Source organism: Lonchura striata, chromosome 26, assembly GCF_050655825.1.
Source record: "Lonchura striata isolate lonStrDom1 chromosome 26, ASM5065582v1, whole genome shotgun sequence".
In the NCBI taxonomy this organism is placed as follows: domain Eukaryota; kingdom Metazoa; phylum Chordata; class Aves; order Passeriformes; family Estrildidae; genus Lonchura; species Lonchura striata.
Window position 1 is genome coordinate 5,077,342 of NC_140728.1, and position 19,861 is coordinate 5,097,202.

A 19,861-nucleotide genomic window follows, 5' to 3' on the forward strand; every position below is an offset into this window, starting at 1 on the left:
AGTGGGTAGAAAAAAGAAGGAAAATGAGGGAAAAAGGATGGAAAAGGTGTGGAAAAGGGGAAGAAATTTAAGGAAAAGAGGTGGAAATCAAGGAAAAGGAGTGGGAAAGGAAGGAAAAGAGCCAGGAGAGGAAAGTGGGTAGAAAAAAGAAGGAAAATGAGGGGGGAAAGGGATGGAAAAGGTGTGGGAAAAGGAAGGAAAAGGGGGAGAAATGTAAGGAAAAGAGGTGGAAATTAAGGAAAAGGGGTGGGAAAGGAAGGAAAAGGGGGAGAAATGTAAGGAAAAGAGGTGGAAATTAAGGAAAAGGGGTGGGAAAGGAAGGAAGAGGGGGAGAAATGTAAGGAAAAGAGGTGGAAATTAAGGAAAAGGGGTGGGAAAGGAAGGAAGAGGGGGAGAAATGTAAGGAAAAGAGGTGGAAATTAAGGAAAAGGGGTGGGAAAGGAAGGAAGAGGGGGAGAAATGTAAGGAAAAGAGGTGGAAATTAAGGAAAAGGGGTGGGAAAGGAAGGAAAAGGGGGAGAAATGTAAGGAAAAGAGGTGGAAATTAAGGAAAAGGGGTGGGAAAGGAAGGAAGAGGGGGAGAAATGTAAGGAAAAGAGGTGGAAATTAAGGAAAAGGGGTGGGAAAGGAAGGAAGAGGGGGAGAAATGTAAGGAAAAGAGGTGGAAATTAAGGAAAAGGGGTGGGGAATGAGGGAAAAGAGCCTGAGCCTCCCTGGCTGTGCACGGCCAGCTCTGTTCTGCCAAGCTGGGCTGGTCTGGGTCCCACTCACACAGAGCCAGGCACTCACAGCATCCTCCTGCAGCCAAAGAGCCCAAAGGGATTCAAAAGAGGCTTCTAGAAAATAAATCCAAATTTAAAAAATGGATTTTCTGTAAAAAAATCCATGGTGGAAAACGGCCACGGTTTTAATTTTTGTTTAATTTGTGATTTTAAGTGGATTTTTTTTTATTTTAATTTTGAATTTTTCCACACGTGTCTGAGCCCTCCTAAAGGTTTAAATCCATTTTTGTGTTTTAAAAATGGGAAATGTAGCACCAAAGTCCCCAGGTGTGGATTAAATCCATTTTAATCTGTTTTAAAAATGGGAAATGTGGCACAAAATCCCCAGCTGGGGATTAAATCCATTTTATGTGTTTTAAAAAACTGGAAATGTGGCACAAAACCCACAGCTGTGGATGAAATTAATTTTAATCAGTTTAAAAATGGGAAATGTGGCACCGAAGTCCCCAGGTGTGAATTAAATGCATTTAGATCTGCTTTGAAAAATAAGAAATGTGGCACAAAATCACAGTTGGGGATTAAATCCATTTAAATCTGTTTTAAAAAATATGAAATGTGGCACCGAAGTCCCCAGGTATGGATTAAATCCATTTTATCTGTTTAAAAAATAGGAAATGTGGCATAAAATCCACAGCTGGGGATTAAATCCATTTTTATCTATTAAAAAATGGGAAATGTGGCACCAAATCCACAGCTGGGGATGAAATCCATTTTAACCTGTTTTAAAAAATAGGAAATGTGGCACCAAAGTCCCCAGGTATGGATTAAATCCATTTTATGTGTTTAAAAAAATGGGAAATGTGGCACAAAAGTCCCCAGCTGGGGATTAAATCCATTTTATGTGTTAAAAAAAACAGGAAATGTGGCACAAAACCCCACAGATGTGGAAGCTGAAGGTTCAAGGTTCAAACCTTGCAGAATTTTTTAGCATTTTTTGAGAAGATCAAAACACAAAACGAGGTGAGAGGAAAAAAAAAATCACAGCTCTGAAACTGAAAAAAAAAAAATCCAAAAATGAAGAAAAAATCGATTCAAGTCAAGGATGGGATTTCAAGGTTTGGCTTTGCCCCAAATTTGGGATTTTTAGCATCACTCAAACAGCTCCTGGCACACAGAAAAGACACAAACTCCAAAAGAAAGTTTTTGAGAGAAGTTTTTTTCTTCTTACAGCGCCAGGATTTGGCATTTTCCTGGATTTTTTTTTATTTTTTGATTTTTATTTTTTGGTACTTACCAGGTTCAGAACAACATTTATGGAATGGGACCAACCTACCTGGGAGGGCAGCAGGGGTCAGGTTCCTCTTCAGCATCTCGTACACGGGGCTGGGGAGGGCAAAAAATCCCTTTTAGTGCCACAGAGAAACCCAAAAACCCCCAAAATCCCCAAAATCCCAAAGCCTTTGATGGATTTAATGAGAAAAACTCAAAAGGAATGGAATTTCCTACAGATCCCAGAAAGCACAGAGGGGTTTCTGCTGGAGAACCCAAAAATCAGCGGGGTTTTCATTAAAAAAAAAACAAAAATCAGCGGGGTTTTACACTAAAGAAACCCCCCAAAAAATCAGTGAGGTTTTTATTAAAAAATCCCAAAAATCAGTGGGGTTTTCATAAAAAAATCCCAAAAATCAGTGGGGTTTTCATTAAAAAAACCCAAAAATCAGTGGGATTTTCATTACAAAACCCCAACAAAGTTTTTTCAGATGTATCATACAAAAGTAAGATTTTTTTTCACATTTATCAGCTAAGAAATGGGAGGTTTTTTTTTTCAGATTTTTCTAGATAAAAATGGGATTTTTTTTTTTTCCAGAATTTTCTGACTTAAAATGGGATTTTTTTCAGGTTTATCAGCTAAAACTGTGACTGTTTCAGGTTTTCCAGATAAAATTGTCATTTTTTTTTTTCAGGTTTATCAGTTAAACTGTGGCTGTTTCAGGTTTATCAGTTAAATTGTGATTTTTTTTTTTCAGGTTTGTCACTTAAATTGTAATTTATTTCATGTTTATCAGTTAAACTGTGATTTTTGTCTCACGTTTATCAGTTAATGTGTGATTTGTTTCAAGTTTACCAGTTAAACTGTGATTTGCTTCACGTTTACCAGTTAATGTGTGGTTTGTTTCAGGTTTACCAGTTAATTTGTGGTTTGTTTCAGGTTTACCAGTTAAACTGTGATTTTTGTCTCACGTTTACCAGTTGAACTGTGATTTTTGTTTCAGGTTTACCAGTCAATGTGTGATTTGTTTCAGGTTTACCAGTCAATGTATGATTTTTGTTTCAGGTTTATCACTTAAATTGTGATTTGTTTCAGGTTTACAGTCAATATGTGATTTTTGTCTCATGTTTACCAGTTAAACTGTGATTTTTGTCTCAGGTTTATCACTTAAACTGTGATTTGTTTCAGGTTTGCCAGTCAATGTGTGATTTTTGTCTCATGTTTACCAGTTAAACTGTGATTTTTGTCTCATGTTTACCAGTTAAACTGTGATTTTTGTTTCACGTTTACCAGTTAAACTGTGATTTTTGTTTCAGGTTTACCAGTTAAACTGTGATTTTTGTCTCACGTTTACCAGTTGAACTGTGATTTTTGTTTTCATGTTTACTAGTTAAACTGTGATTTGTTTCACGTTTACCAGTTAAACTATGATTTGTTTCAGGTTTACCAGTCAATGTGTGATTTGTTTCACGTTTACCAGTTAAACTGTGATTTTTGTCTCACGTTTACCAGTTAAACTGTGATTTTTGTTTCAGGTTTATCAGTCAATGTGTGATTTTTGTCTCACGTTCACCAGTCAATGTGTGATTTTTGTTACAGGTTTACCAGTTAAACTGTGATTTGTCTCACGTTCACCAGTCAATGCGTGGTTTGTCTCACGTTTACCAGTTAAACTATGATTTGTCTCACATTTACCAGTCAATGTGTGATTTGTCTCACGTTTACCAGTTAAACTGTGATTTGTCTCACGTTCACCAGTCAATGTGTGGTTTGTCTCACATTTACCAGTCAATGTGTGGTTTGTCTCACATTTACCAGTCAATGTGTGGTTTGTCTCACATTTACCAGTCAATGTGTGGTTTGTCTCACGTTTACCAGTCAATGTGTGGTTTTTGTCTCACGTTTACCAGTCAAACTATGATTTGTCTCACGTTCACCAGTCGATGTGTGGTTTGTCTCACGTTCACCAGTCAATGTGTGATTTTTGTCTCACGTTTACCAGTTAAACTGTGATTTGTCTCACGTTCACCAGTCAATGTGTGGTTTTTGTCTCACATTTACCAGTTAAACTGTGATTTGTCTCACGTTCACCAGTCAATGTGTGGTTTTTGTCTCACGTTTACCAGTCAAACTATGATTTGTCTCACGTTTACCAGTCAATGTGTGATTTGTCTCACGTTTACCAGTCAATGTGTGGTTTTTGTCTCACGTTCACCAGTTAAACTGTGATTTGTCTCACGTTCACCAGTCAATGTGTGGTTTTTGTCTCACGTTTACCAGTCAAACTATGATTTGTCTCACGTTTACCAGTCAATGTGTGATTTGTCTCACGTTTACCAGTCAATGTGTGGTTTTTGTCTCACGTTTACCAGTTAAACTGTGATTTGTCTCACATTTACCAGTCAATGTGTGGTTTGTCTCACGTTTACCAGTCACTGTGTGATTTTTGTCTCACGTTCACCAGTTAAACTATGATTTGTCTCACGTTCACCAGTCAATGTGTGGTTTTTGTCTCACGTTCACCAGTCAATGTGTGATTTGTCTCACGTTTACCAGTCACTGTGTGATTTTTGTCTCACGTTCACCAGTCAATGTGTGGTTTGTCTCACATTCACCAGTCAATGTGTGATTTGTCTCACGTTTACCAGTCACTGTGTGATTTTTGTCTCACGTTTACCAGTTAAACTGTGATTTGTCTCACGTTCAGCAGTCAATGTGTGGTTTGTCTCACGTTCACCAGTCAATGTGTGGTTTGTCTCACGTTCAGCAGTCAATGTATGATTTTTGTCTCACGTTCACCAGTCAAACTGTGGTTTTTGTCTCAGGTTTATCAGTGTATCAGGTTAATCAATGCGGTTCCAGGTCCCGCCGCGCCCACCTGGGCTCCCGCAGGGAGAAGCCGCGCAGGCCCAGCAGCGCCCCCAGCGGGTCCCCGGCGCACTGCACCAGGTGCTGCTGCCGCGGGTCGTAGAGCCGCCGGCCCAGGATGTACTGGCCCAGGAAGTGCATCACCTGCGGGACAGCGGGAATGAGGGGTCACTCCCGGGATTTGGGGTCATTCCCGGGATTTGGGGGTCATTCCCGGGATTTGGGATCACCTGCGGGACAGCGGGAATGGGGTCACTCCCGGGATTTGGGGTCATTCCCGGGATTTGGGATCATTGCCGGGATTTGGGATCACCTGCGGGACAGCGGGAAGGGGGTCACTCCCGGGATTTGGGGTAATTCCCGGGATTTGGGGGTCAGCCCTGGGGTCTGGGATCACCTGCGGGACAGCGGGAAGGGGGTCACTCCCGGGATTTGGGATCATTGCCGGGATTTGGGATCATTGCCGGGATTTGGGATCACCTGCGGGACAGCGGGAAGGGGGTCACTCCCGGGATTTGGGGCCATTGCCGGGATTTGGGATCATTGCCGGGATTTGGGATCACCTGCGGGACAGCGGGAAGGGGGTCACTCCCGGGATTTGGGGCCATTCCCGGGATTTGGGGGTCAGCCCTGGGGTCTGGGATCACCTGCGGGACAGCGGGAAGGGGGTCACTCCCGGGATTTGGGATCATTGCCGGGATTTGGGATCACCTGCGGGACAGCGGGAAGGGGGTCATTCCTGGGATTTGGGTCATTCCCGGGATTTGGGATCATTGCCGGGATTTGGGATCACCTGCGGGACAGCGGGAAGGGGGTCACTCCCGGGATTTGGGGTCATTCCTGGGATTTGGGATCATTGCCGGGATTTGGGATCACCTGCGGGACAGCGGGAAGGGGGTCACTCCCGGGATTTGGGGCCATTCCCGGGGTTTGGGATCATTGCCGGGATTTGGGGGTCAGCCCTGGGGTCTGGGATCACCTGCGGGACAGCGGGAAGGGGGTCACTCCCGGGATTTGGGGTCATTCCTGGGATTTGGGATCATTGCCGGGATTTGGGATCACCTGCGGGACAGCGGGAAGGGGGTCACTCCCGGGATTTGGGGCCATTCCTGGGATTTGGGATCATTGCCGGGATTTGGGGCCATTCCCGGGGTCTGGGATCACCTGCGGGACAGCGGGAATGGGGTCACTCCCGGGATTGGGGGGTCATTCCCGGGGATTTGGGATCACCTGCGGGACAGCGGGAAGGGGGTCACTCCCGGGATTTGGGGCCATTCCCGGGATTTGGGATCATTGCCGGGATTTGGGATCACCTGCGGGACAGCGGGAAGGGGGTCACTCCCGGGATTTGGGGTCACTCCCGGGATTTGGGGTAATTCCCGGGATTTGGGATCACCTGCGGGACAGCGGGAAGGGGGTCACTCCCGGGATTTGGGGTAATTCCCGGGATTTGGGATCATTCCCGGGATTTGGGATCACCTGCGGGACAGCGGGAATGGGGGTCATTCCCGGGATTTGGGGTCATTCCCGGGGTCTGGGGGTCATTCCCGGGATTTGGGATCACTCCTGGGGTCTGGGATCACCTGCGGGACAGCGGGAATGGGGTCACTCCCGGGATTGGGGGGTCATTCCCGGGGTTTGGGGGCCATTCCCGGGGTCTGGGATCACCTGCGGGACAGCGGGAAGGGGGTCACTCCCGGGATTTGGGGTCATTCCCGGGATTTGGGATCATTGCCGGGATTTGGGGGTCAGCCCTGGGGTCTGGGATCACCTGCGGGACAGCGGGAATGGGGTCATTCCCTGAATTTGGGGCCATTCCCGGGATTTGGGGGTCATTCCCGGGGTTTGGGGGTCACTCCCGGGATTTGGGGCCATTCCTGGGATTTGGGGGTCATTCCCGGGATTTGGGGGTCATTCCTGGGATTTGGGGTCATTCCCGGGGTTTGGGGTCACTCCCGGGATTTGGGGTCATTCCCGGGGTCTGGGATCACCTGCGGGACAGCGGGAATGGGGGTCATTCCCGGGATTTGGGGTCATTCCCGGGGTTTGGGGGTCATTCCCGGGGTTTGGGGTCACTCCTGGGATTTGGGGTCACTCCTGGGGTCTGGGATCACCTGCGGGACAGCGGGAAGGGGGTCACTCCCGGGATTTGGGGTAATTCCCGGGATTTGGGGGTCATTCCCGGGATTTGGGATCACCTGCGGGACAGCGGGAATGGGGGTCATTCCTGGGATTTGGGGTCATTCCCGGGGTTTGGGGCCATTCCCGGGGATTTGGGGTCACTTCTGGGGTCTGGGATCACCTGTGGGACAGCGGGAATGGGGGGTCACTCCCGGGATTTGGGGCCATTCCCGGGATTTGGGGTCACTCCTGGGGTCTGGGATCACCTGCGGGACAGCGGGAATGGGGGGTCATTCCCGGGATTGGGGGTCATTCCCGGGATTTGGGGTCACTCCTGGGGTTTGGGATCACTCCCGGGGTTTGGGGTCACCTGCGGGGGGAATTTGGGGTCATTCTGGGATTTGGGGGTCATTCCCGGGAATTTGGGATCACCTGTGGGACAGCGGGATGGGGGTCATTCTGGGATTTGGGATTCACTCCCGGGGATTTGGGATTCATTCCTGGGGATTTGGGGTTTCCAGGAATGTGGGGATCATTCCCTGGGATCACCTGCGGGACAGTGCGGCGGGGATTTGGGATTCATTCCCTGGATTTGGGATCCATTCCCTGGGGATTTGGGATCCATTCCCTGGGGATTCCTGGCATTTGGGATTCATTCCCTGGCATTTGGGATCACCTGTGGGGACAGCACGTTCTGGCATGGATTCCTGGGATTTGGGATTTCCTGGGATGTGGGATCACCTGTGGGGACAGCACGTTCTGGGATGGATTCCTGGGATTTGGGATTGACCCAAAATGACCCCAAGGTGCCCCTGCAGGTGAGATGGGAACATTCCCCGGGGAATTAAGGAGGAATCCCAAATCCCAAATCCCAAATCACCTCTTTGAGCGTGAAGGAGTCGCCCTGGGCCCCCGCAGCCCTCAGGATCCTCAGCAGGGGCAGCTTGGGAACCACCTGGAAAACACAGCAGGGATTGCCTGGAATTCTGCCAGTCCAACCTGGGATTGTCCCAAAAACACCCCACACCAAAAGAATCCACACCAAAAAAAACCCCACACCAAAAAAACCCCACTGTTTATCAGTATTCCCCCATTATTTATCAATACTATCAATATTTCTCCACTATTTATCAATATTTTCCTATCATTTCTCAACATTTCCCCACTATTTACCGACATTTCCTCATTATTTACCAATATTTCCCCACTATTTGCCAATATTTTCCCACTATTTGCCAATACTATCAATATTTTCCCACTATTTACCAACATTTTCCCACTACTTATCAATACTACCAATATTTCCCCACTATTAATCAATATTTCCCCACTACTTATCAATACTTCCCCACTATTTCCCAATACTATATTTCCCCCCCTATTCATCAATACTACCAACATTACCCCACTATTAATCAATATTTTCCCATTTATCAACATTTCCCCACTATTTCTCAATACTTCCCCACTATTTACCAACACTATCAACATTTTCCCACTATTTGTCAATATTACCAATATTTCCCTACTATTTATCAATACTATCAATATTTCCCACTGTTTATCAATACTATCAATATTTTCTCAATGTTTATCAATATTTCCTCACTATTCATCAATACTTTTTCCCACTGTTTACCAACACTACCAACATTTTCCCACTATTTGTCAATATTGCCAATATTTCCCTACTATTTATCAATACTATCAATATTTCCCACTGTTTATCAATACTATCAATATTTCCCAATGTTTATCAATATTTCCTCACTATTCATCAATATTTTTCCCACTATTTATCAATACTATCAATATTTCCCACTGTTTATCAACACTACCAACATTTTCCCACTATTTGTCAATATTACCAATATTTCCCTACTATTTATCAACACTATCAATATTTCCCAATGTTTATCAATATTTCCTCACTATTCATCAATATTTTTCCCTACTATTTATCAATACTATCAATATTTCCCAATGTTTATCAATATTTCCTCACTATTCATCAATATTTTTCCCTACTATTTATCAACACTATCAATATTTCCCAATGTTTATCAATATTTCCTCACTATTCATCAATATTTTTCCCTACTATTTATCAATACTATCAATATTTCCCAATGTTTATCAATATTTCCTCACTATTCATCAATATTTTTCCCTACTATTTATCAACACTATCAATATTTCCCAATGTTTATCAATATTTCCTCACTATTCATCAATGTTTTTCCCTACTATTTATCAATACTATCAATATTTCCCAATGTTTATCAATATTTCCTCACTATTCATCAATATTTTTCCCTACTATTTATCAACACTATCAATATTTCCCAATGTTTATCAATATTTCCTCACTATTCATCAATATTTTTCCCTACTATTTCTCAACACTATCAATATTTTCCAATGTTTATCAATATTTCCTCACTATTCATCAATATTTTTCCCTACTATTTATCAATACTATCAATATTTCCCAATGTTTATCAGTATTTTTCCCGCTGTTTGCCAATATTTCCCCACGATTTATTTATTGGTAATGGGGAAATACCAGGCCAAAGGAGGGGAGTGGGGTTAATTAGCTGCTAATGAGGTGTTAATTACGTGGCTGGCTCGGCCCGGGGCGATCCCGCAGGAATTCCCAGCGCCGGGGGCTTGGCTGGAATTCGGGAATTTGCTCATCCTGGCAGTGAGGAGCTGCTCCAGCGCCGACCTGCAAAGGCATTTTTGGGTTAAAATCCGCCCAAAATCACATTTTTTGATCCTGGTCCGGCCCCTCCTGCTCTGGGGGACTGGGGGAAAAGGAGAAAAATGAAAAACAAAAAGGAAAATTAAAAAAAAGAAAAAAAAATGAAAAAAAAAGAAAAAAAAGAAAAGAAAAAAATGAAAAAAAGAAAAAATAAAATAAAAAATGAAAAAAAATTAAAGAAAAAAATTTTAAAAAATGAAAACAAATTTTAAAAATGGAAAAAAAAGAAAATAAAAAGGGGTGGGAAAAGGGGGAAAAGAAAAAGAAAAAAAGGGGAAAAAAGGTGGAAAAAGTAGAAAAAATGTTAAAAAAGGGGGAAAAAAAAGGGGAAAACAGAAGAAAAAATGTTTAAAAAAGGGGGAAGAAAAAGGGGAAAGAAAAAAAGAAGGAAAAGAGGGAAAGAAAGGAAAAAAAGGGGGAGGAAAAGGAAAAAATGAAAAATGGGGGAAAGGGAAAAAAGGAGGAAAAAAGTGAAAAAATGGGAAAAAAGAAAAAATGGGAAAAAAGAAAAAAAGGAAAAGGGGGAAGAAAGGGAGAAGAAAAGGCAGAAAAAGAAAAAAAGGAAAAAAAGGGGAAAGAAAAAGGGAAAATTAAAAAAAGAGGAAAAAAAGGAAAAAATAAAAAAGGAGGGGGAAAAAGAAGAAAAAAGGGAAAAAGAAAAAAATGAAACAAGGGGGAAAAGGGGGTAAAAAGGGGGGGAAAGGGGAAAAAAGGGGTAAAAATTAGGGAAGGGTTGATTCGAGCACATCAAAAATTCAAATTTCTAAATAATAATTTAAATTAGACCAGCTTTAATCTCTTCCCCAGTTAATATTTCCCTAATTTTTAACCGTTTTCTGATGGAAAAAATGAAAATATTGACCACAAACACCCTGAAAATGAACTGGGTACACTCAAACTTATTAAATATTTAAATTTAGGAGGAGCATTGACAATGACTTGGAATTCAAATTATTCAAGGTTTAATCCCTTCCTAGTTCATATTTTACTGAATTTTAATACATTTATGAGGGAAAAAAAATCAAAATATTGACCACAAACACCCTAAAAATGAGCTGAGTACACTAATTCAAATTATTCAAGGTTTAATCCCTTCCTAGTTCATATTTTACTGAATTTTAATACATTTATGAGGGAAAAAAAAATCAAAATATTGACCACAAACACCCTGAAAATGAGCTGCGCACACTCAAATTTATCAAACATTTAAATTTATGACCTGGAATAATTCAAATTATTCAATTTGAAAAATTCAATTATTCAATTATTAAAATTATTCAAGGTTTAATCCCTTCCCAGTTCATATTTTACTGAATTTTAATATATTTATGAGGGAAAAAAATGAAAACATTCACCACAAACACCCTGAAAATGAACTGGGTACACTCAAACTTATTAAATATTTAAATTTAGGAGGAGCCTTGACAGTGACCTGGAATAATTCAAATTATAACAGCTTTAATCCCTTCCTAGTTCATATTTTGCTGAATTTTAATACATTTATGAGGGGAAAAATGAAAATATTGACCACAAACACCCCGAAAATGAGCTGGACTTACCGCCCCTGACTTTTCCTGGAATATCCTGGGATTTTTATCCCGGGATTTTGCCGTGGGATAGTTCCGAGGATGCTCCGGGAGGTTTTTTTTAGTTTCTTTTTAAATTCGCTTTTTTCAAACCTCGCCCGAGGGAGGGACCGAAAGTGGCCGATAACGGCTGGGCTGAAAATCAGCTCGAAAAAGGTGAAAAAATTCGGATTTTTTCTCCTTCCCCTTTCCCCGCCAAGAAATTCTTCTGCCCCAGGGCTGAGGGAGAGGAATTTTAACCTTTTCAGCGCTGATTTTATCTCTAAAAACTCGGGTTTTGCAGAGAATTTTTAAATTTTTTTTAGGCAGTTCGCTTCTCATTAATATTGTTATTTCATCAGAAATTAATTTTTGGCGTTAATTAAGGTTTTGTGCGCGAGGTTTTAAAATATTTCCAGGAGAAAACAGAAGAAAATTTAAGGATTTAGCCCCACTGAAAAGCTCCCACGTGGCGGAAATTCCTTAAAAAAAAAAATTTAAAAATGGAATTTCGTGCTCGGCCAGCTCAGAAATTTGGAATAATTCCAATCGCAAAGTTCACCTCCCAACCCCATCCAAAAATGGATTTCCGGGCATTTTTTTGGTGCTGAAAATCGTGAATCACACCCGAGTCATGAGCTGAGCAAATTTTCCACTCCAAAATTTCACCCCAGGCGGGGGAAAAATAATTTGCCTCCTTTATGACTAAAAATCGAATTTTTTATGACTAAAAATCGCCTTTTTAGGACTAAAAATCGCCTTTTTTATGACTAAAAATTCCTTTCTGAGGCACCAAAACCCCCCCAAAAAAACCCGCAGCTTTTTTCAAACTAAAAATCCCAAGTGGCTGCAAAGTCAAATTAAAATTTATTCAAGCTTAGATTTAAATTTATGAAGAGCATTGAAAATGACATGGAATAATTAAAATTACAGCAGCTTTAATCCCTTCCCTGATGATATTTCTGCTGAATTTTAATACATATATGAGGGGAAAAAAATCAAAATATTGAACATAAAATAATTTTAAATCTCCCAAAATGAGCTGGACAGGATTGATTCAAACTTATTAAATATTTAAAAGTCTAAATTGTTTTTAAAAGTTTTTAAAGTCTAAATTGTTTTAGAGTTTTAGAGTCTAAATTGAAGGGAAAAGAATTAGTTTTTAAATTCTGTTTAAAGTAGAAACATAGCAGGGATTGGGCCAGGGATTTTTCCAGCTTTCAAATGAAGTAAAATACTTAAAATAAAGTCGTGATTTTAGGTAATTTTAATTAAAAAAAGCACTGATGCAATCATGAAGTGATTGATTGATTAATTAAATTTATCCTCGTCAATCCCTGAGGGGGTTTCACACCTCAAATTTAGCCCATTTTAATTAAAAATACACTTTAAAAATTCAAAATTGAATTTTCATTGAAATTGAAATTTTAACTGAAATGGAATTTTAAAAATTCAAAATTTTAGGCATTTTGCCCAAAAAATACCACCCAAACCTCGAGTAAATAAAAGATAACAAATTAAAAAAAAATAAAATAAAAATGTTGTGCAACTGTTCCTTTGGTTGCGAAATGTTGTGAAAGCGGGAGGAAAACCAAAAGTGATCAATTAAAATGACAAAAAAAAAGCGAATTGCTCTGCAAATCTCCCGAAATCCCGGCAGGAATTTGGGATAAGAAAATATTTCCACCCATTTAAAAGTCCTGATTTGTGGTTATTTCTATTTTAAAAGGGGGAAAAAATGGGGTTTTCCAATAAAAACCCGGAAAATCCTGGAATAATGGAATTACAGAGCGGTTTGGGATGGGGAAAAGCCTCAAAATTCTGGAAATCCTGGAATTATTGAATTATAGAGGGGCTTGGGATGGGGAAAAAGACCTCAAAATTCTGGAATAATGGAATTACAGAGAGGTTTGGAATGGAAAAAAGCCTCAAAATTCTGGAAATTCTGGAATAATGGAATTACAGAGAGGTTTGGGATGGAAAAAAAACCTGGAAATCCTGGAAAAATTGAATTACAGAGAGGTTTGGGATGGGAAAAACCTGAAATTTCTGGATATCCTGCAATAATGGAATTACAGAAAGGTTTGGGATGGAAAAAAGCCTCAAAATTCTGGAAATTCTGGAATAATGGAATTACAGAGAGGTTTGGGATGGAAAAAAACCCTGGAAATCCTGGAATAATGGAATTACAGAGAGGTTTGGGAGGGAAAGAACCTGAAAATTCCGGAAATCCTGGAATAATGGAATTATAGAAAGGTTTGGGATGAGAAAAAAAACCTGGAAATCCTGGAATAATGGAATTACAGAGAGGTTTGGGATGGGAAAAAAACCCTGGAAATTCTGGAAAGCCTGGTATAATGGAATTATAGAAAGGTCTGGGATGGAAAAAAGCCTCAAATTTCTGGAATAATGGAATTATAGAAAGGTTTGAGATGGGAAAAACCTCAAAATTCCTCCCAGTCCGTGGGCAGCGATGCTTTTCCACGATCCCAGTTTTTTCCAACCCGCTTCCAGGGATGGATCAGCCAGGGATTCTCTGGGAATTCCATCGCAGGGAAGGATTTATTCCCCAAAAAAATCAATTTATTCCGCACACCGCGCTGTCAGGCCGGAGCCATTCCCTCCCAGGGATGGATCAGCCAGGGATTCTCTGGGAATTCCATCGCAGGGAAGGATTTATTCCCCAAAAAAATCAATTTATTCCGCACACCGCGCTGTCAGGCCGGAGCCATTCCCTCCCAGGGATGGATCAGCCAGGGATTCTCTGGGAATTCCATCGCAGGGAAGGATTTATTCCCCAAAAAAATCAATTTATTCCGCACACCGCGCTGTCAGGCCGGAGCCATTCCCTCCCAGGGATGGATCAGCCAGGGATTCTCTGGGAATTCCATCGCAGGGAAGGATTTATTCCCCAAAAAAATCAATTTATTCCGCACATCGCGCTGTCAGGCCGGAGCCATTCCTTCCCAGGGATGGATCAGCCAGGGATTCTCTGGGAATTCCATGGCAGGGAAGGATTTATTCCCCAAAAAAATCAATTTATTCCGCACACCGCGCTGTCAGGCCGGAGCCATTCCCTCCTCCTGTCACTCCAGGCCCTTGGGGACATCCCCCCTCCATCCTTTTTTCCCGGGGGCACAACGAAACCAACCCGAAAGGATCCCGGCGATCCCAAAGTTCCCCGGGAAGGGATGTAAATTCCCGGGCTCCCGCCGGGCCAGCCCCCCGCCGGCGCCGCCTCAGCCCCGCTCACCCTACAGCCGCTCCAGGGCCCGGGCCGGGCCGGCCCAGGCGCCGCCGCCGCCCCGCGGGCCCCGCGCCGCCATCTTGGCGCGGCCGGCCGCGGCTTCCCGCGGCGCCCAAGATGGCGGCGGCGCCATGGAGGGCAGCGAGCGCGGCCGCGGGGCCGCGGGGCGGCAGCGCCCCCTGGCGGCCGGGAGGACCCAGGGGTGAGAGCGCGGCCCGCGCGGGGAATGGCAATGAACGAGGAGGAGAATTAATGAAAAGATGAAAATGAAAATGAAATAAAATAAAAATAAAAATTAAAATTAAAATTAAAATTAAAATTAAAATTAAAATTAAAATTAAAATTAAAATTAAAATTAAAATTAAAATAAAAATTAAAATTAAAATTAAAATTAAAATATCAAAAACTAAAAATAAAACTAAAAATAGAAATAGAAATAGAAATTGAAATAGAAATAATAGAAATAGAAATAGAAATAGAAATAGAAATAGAAATAGAAATAGAAATAGAAATAGAAATAGAAATAGAAATATACATAGAAATAGAAATAGAAATAGAAATAGAAATAGAAATAGAAATAGAAATATACATAGAAATAGAAATAGAAATAGAAATAGAAATATACATAGAAATACACATAGAAATATACACAGAAATATACATAGAAATATACACAGAAATATACATATACATAGAAATATACACAGAAATATACATATACATAGAAATATACATATAAATATGCATGGAAATATAAATATAAATATACCTGGAAATATACATGGAAATATAGATGGAAATAATATACATGGAAATATACATAGAAATATAAATATAAATACACATAGAAATATAAATATACATAGAAATGTACATAGAAATATACATAGAAATAATATAAACATGAATAATAGAAATAGAAATAGAAATAGAAATAGAAATAGAAATAGAAATAGAAATATTTAAAAGTGTAAGAATACACATATGCATATGCATATGCATATGCATATACATATACATATACATATACATATACATATACATATACATAAATATGAAAAATAGAAACAGAAATAAAAATATGAATATAAATAAAAAGATAAATAAATTAGAAATAGAAATATACATAGAAATAATATAAATATGAATAATAGAAATATTTAAAAGTGTAAGAATATAACTATAACTATAACTATAACTATAACTATAAATATAAATATATAAAATGTAAGTATAAATGTAAATATATAAGTATAAATATAAATAAAATTCCTATAAACTTCTTTCTTTTATTTATTTGTAAATTTAACTTAAAATTCGTAAAATCAAATAAATAAGTTAAATTAAATACATATATATAATGTAAATTAATATATCAATCTAAATGTAAATAACCATAAAATTCCTATAAACTTTTTTATTTTATGCACTTGTAAATTTTAATTTTAAAATGTTGTCAAATCAAATAAACGCATTACATAAAAATCTAAAATTCAAAAATGCAATCAAAAATGAACGTGAAATAAACCCTTAATTTACAAATATTTCAAAACAAAAGTCAAAAAACACCATTAAAAATTAAAACGAAACAAAACTTTCAAACTATTTCCAAACTGATAATAATAAATGCATCAAATAATACCAAACAGTAACCACGCAGCGAATATATTTTATTTTCTAATATGCGGTATAAAATGAATAAATAAAAATCTATAAGAATTAGGCATAAATATTAATTTAAATTATAATAATTGCCTGGAAAATGAATAGATTATCTCGCTCGGGATTATCGAGCCTGAAGGATGGAATAAATCAAAAAATCCAAATTTCCACGTGTGTCTATGAGCTGGCGAAATATTCCCTCGAGCTGCGTTATTGTCATTTTAACACCCTGGGAAATTCCCCTGGATATTTTAACATCCCCTGGAAAATCCAAATATCAAAATATCAAAATCTCCAGGATATCCGAATATTCTGGATATCGCCATATCCACCTGGATATTAGAATATCCAGCTGTATTTATTTCAAAAATAAACACATTTTCCTGGGTTACCTGCCCGGTCGCGCGGGTGAACTGAATTATTCCCCTTCCAAAATGGGAATATTTTCCACGCCTTTGGAAAATCCCAAATTAATCCCAGCACTGGGGAACTGCCGGCACCAAACTCCGCTGCCGTGGGCGGACAGAAATAATCAGGATCTTTTGAGAAATAATTGGGAATTTTGTTCCGATTCTGTGGTTGCTCCGAGCGGAGGGAAGCTCGCGGTCGAGGGCGGATTCCCGGAAAATTTGGATTTTTCCAATGAAAAAGCAGGAGCGGCCGTCCCGCCGTGCGCTGATAAAAGCTGAGCGCGGGCTGTGCGTGCAGAGCCCGGATAGCTCAGTCGGTAGAGCATCAGACTTTTAATCTGAGGGTCCAGGGTTCAAGTCCCTGTTCGGGCGAAAACTCTTTTTCTATCTATTCTTTTTTTTTTTTTTTTTTTTTAATTTCCTGACAGGATTCCTCGCAGATGCAGCCGGGATCGTCCCGAAGGCAACGCCGACCGTGGCACGGGTGTAAAAAAGGGGTTTTTGGGAAAAAAAATATAATGGAGAGGGGACAAAATAAGGAAAATTAGTAACGCCCGAACAGGGACTTGAACCCTGGACCCTCAGATTAAAAGTCTGATGCTCTACCGACTGAGCTATCCGGGCTCTGCTGCGAACTGTGGCACTGCTGGGGTATCCCCCTGCGCAGGAGTTGTGTGGCCGATGGGGTTTCTGTCTGCACCCCACTGTCTGCACCCCACTGTCTGCACCCCACTGTCTGCACACCCATCTGCACCCCACTGCCTGCACCCACATCTGCACCCTACTGTCTGCACCCCACTGTCTGCACCCCCATCTGCACCCACATCTGCACCCCCATCTGCACCCCACTGCCTGCACCCCCATCTGCACCCTACTGTCTGCACCCCACTGTCTGCACCCCCATCTGCACCCACATCTGCACCCCCATCTGCACCCCACTGCCTGCACCCCCATCTGCACCCTACTGTCTGCACCCCACTGCCTGCACCCCCATCTGCACACCCATCTGCACCCCACTGCCTGCACCCCCATCTGCACACCCATCTGCACCCCACTGCCTGAACCCCACTGTCTGCACCCCACTGTCTGCACCCCACTGTCTGCACCCCACTGTCTGCACACCCATCTGCACCCCCATATGCACCCCACTGCCTGCACCCCACTGCCTGCACCCCCATCTGCACCCTACTGTCTGCACCCACATCTGCACCCCACTGTCTGCACACCCATCTGCACCCCACTGCCTGCACCCCACTGCCTGCACCCCACTGTCTGCACACCCATCTGCACCCCCATCTGCACACCCATCTGCACCCCACTGCCTGCACCCCCATCTGCACACCCATCTGCACCCCACTGTCTGCACACCCATCTGCACCCCACTGTCCGCACCTTCCCTCCCGCACCCCCTAACTCCGGGCGGCATCCAGGGGGTTCCGTGGGGCAGCCGGAGCGTGCTGGGGACACGGGGGGACATGGGGGGACACCAGCGGGGGCTCTGTGTAATGAAGAACATCCCGGGGACATTCACGGGGACACCGGGGGACACCAGCCGGGGCTCTATACAATGAGGAACACTCTGGGGACATTCCGGGGGACACCGGGGGACACCAGCCGGGGCTCTATACAATGAGGAACACTCTGGGGACATTCCGGGGGACACTGGGGGACACCAGCCGAGGCTCTATACAATGAGGAACACTCTGGGGACATTCCGGGGGACACCGGGGGACACCAGCCGGGGCTCTATACAATGAGGAACACTCTGGGGACATTCCGGGGGACACTGGGGGACACCAGCCGGGGCTCTATACAATGAGGAACACTCTGGGGACATTCCGGGGGACACTGGGGGACACCAGCCGGGGCTCTGTGCAATGCAGAGCATCCCGGGAACCTTCACGAGGGACACTGGGGGACACCAGCCGGGGCTCTGTGCAATACGGAACATCCCGGGAACATTCACGGGGGACCCCGGGGGACGCCAGCCGGGGCTCTGTGTTATGAGGAACACCCTGGGGACGTTCAGGGGGACACCGGGGGACCCCGGGGGACGCCAGCCGGGGCTCTGTGCAATGCGGAGCGCGGCCGGGAGATGTCCCCGCACCGCCCCGCGCCGCACCCGTCATTGTCCGCCGCCTCCGCCGCGGAGCTCCCGCCTCCCTCCGGCTCCTCCCGCATCCCTCCGGCTCCTCCCGCATCCTCCCGGCTCCTCCCGCATCCCTCCGGCTCCTCCCGCATCCCCCGGCCCCGCCGCCGCCGCCGCTCGGAGCAGGTAGGGCCGCGCCGGGGAGCGGAGGGAGCGGGGGGCTCTGCTCGGTTCGTCCGCTAAAAAATGATATTTTCTATCGAAATGTAGGTTTTTTGGTGTCTGTAATTCCCCCACCCTGGGGAGATGCGGGTGCCGCTCGCCTTGGCGGAGCTTCCCAAAAGCTGCGGCTCATCCTGGTGCTGCTCCAGAGCGCCGGGAACCCCAAAAGGGAGCGGGGGGAACGCGGGGCTGCGCCTGCCCCGGGCACGCGGAGGGGTCGGGAGGGGGTCTCGGAATGTCCCCCCGGGAATTTGGGGGGTTTGGATGAGCGGGACGATGAAATGGTGCCCGAGGAACGGCGAAGTTGGGAGAAGGGGACAGGGTGGGGGGTTGGGGTCCTGTCCCCTCCGGTGGGGCAGGGTTGGGGGGACAGGGATGGGGACAGGGGGATGGAAATAGGGAAGGGATGGGGATCAGAGAATCCTGGAATGGTTTTAGGTTTCGGTTTTTGGTTTTGGACCCTCTGGTCCCCACCCCCCTGCCCTGGGCAGGGATGCCACCCTTTGGATGAGTGGTTGGGGACAGGGACGGGGACAGGGACAGGGACAGGGACAGGGACAGGGACAGGGACAGGACAGGACAGGGACAATGACAGGGACAGCCCAGCCGTGGTGCGAGGCCGAGCAGGGTCGGCTCAATCCCGCGGTTTTAGGGCAGGAGGCTCTTGCGGGGATGCGGGTGGGATCCTGGATCCCAAACCCGCGGCAGTGCTCGTGGATATCGCATTCCAGAGGTTCGGGAGCTGCGGGGATTCCCTGCCCGTGTGTGCGAGGCCGAGCACGGCTGGGATTGTTCCCGGGAGCTGGGCCCGGCTCGGTATTCCCAGAAAATCGATCCTCCCTTCCCAGAGCGGCAGGAAAGGGATAACAGGGAGCTGGGGGATGAGGGAATGTTCCTGGAGCTCGGTATTCCCAGAAAATTG

The 19,861-nt window shown here is 43.7% G+C and overlaps 2 protein-coding genes and 2 non-coding genes across 5 annotated transcripts in view; 2 read left to right on the plus strand and 2 right to left on the minus strand.

The window, feature by feature from the left end:
* The window catches only part of MDM4 (MDM4 regulator of p53), a 25,309-nt gene extending 10,655 nt beyond the window's left edge, over window positions 1-14,654 (minus strand). The window contains exons 1-5 of one of the 2 annotated variants that reach the window (XM_085561280.1): window positions 14,563-14,654; window positions 9,600-9,708; window positions 7,861-7,935; window positions 4,870-5,003; window positions 2,055-2,104 (exon numbers count right to left, since the gene is read on the minus strand). In XM_085561280.1, the coding sequence (XP_085417406.1) occupies window positions 2,055-2,104; window positions 4,870-5,003; window positions 7,861-7,935; window positions 9,600-9,677 (337 nt within the window). In that variant the 5' untranslated portion in view covers window positions 9,678-9,708; window positions 14,563-14,654. Of the gene's footprint in view, window positions 1-2,054; window positions 2,105-4,869; window positions 5,004-7,860; window positions 7,936-9,599; window positions 9,709-11,303 lie in introns of both variants that reach the window. The other variant, XM_085561279.1, reaches the window with a different exon arrangement.
* Window positions 14,655-16,927: 2,273 nt separating this feature from the next.
* Window positions 16,928-17,000, plus strand: TRNAK-UUU (transfer RNA lysine (anticodon UUU)). Its single transcript has one exon. It is a non-coding gene; the product is annotated as a tRNA-Lys (tRNA).
* Window positions 17,001-17,179: 179 nt separating this feature from the next.
* On the minus strand, window positions 17,180-17,252 carry TRNAK-UUU (transfer RNA lysine (anticodon UUU)). The gene has a single exon. It is a non-coding gene; the product is annotated as a tRNA-Lys (tRNA).
* A 1,632-nt stretch (window positions 17,253-18,884) lies between these two features.
* The window catches only part of PIK3C2B (phosphatidylinositol-4-phosphate 3-kinase catalytic subunit type 2 beta), a 36,355-nt gene continuing 35,378 nt past the window's right edge, over window positions 18,885-19,861 (plus strand). Inside the window, exon 1 of the mRNA XM_085561283.1 lies at window positions 18,885-18,903. The gene's annotated coding sequence lies outside the window, so the exon portion shown is untranslated. The remainder of the gene's footprint in view (window positions 18,904-19,861) is intronic.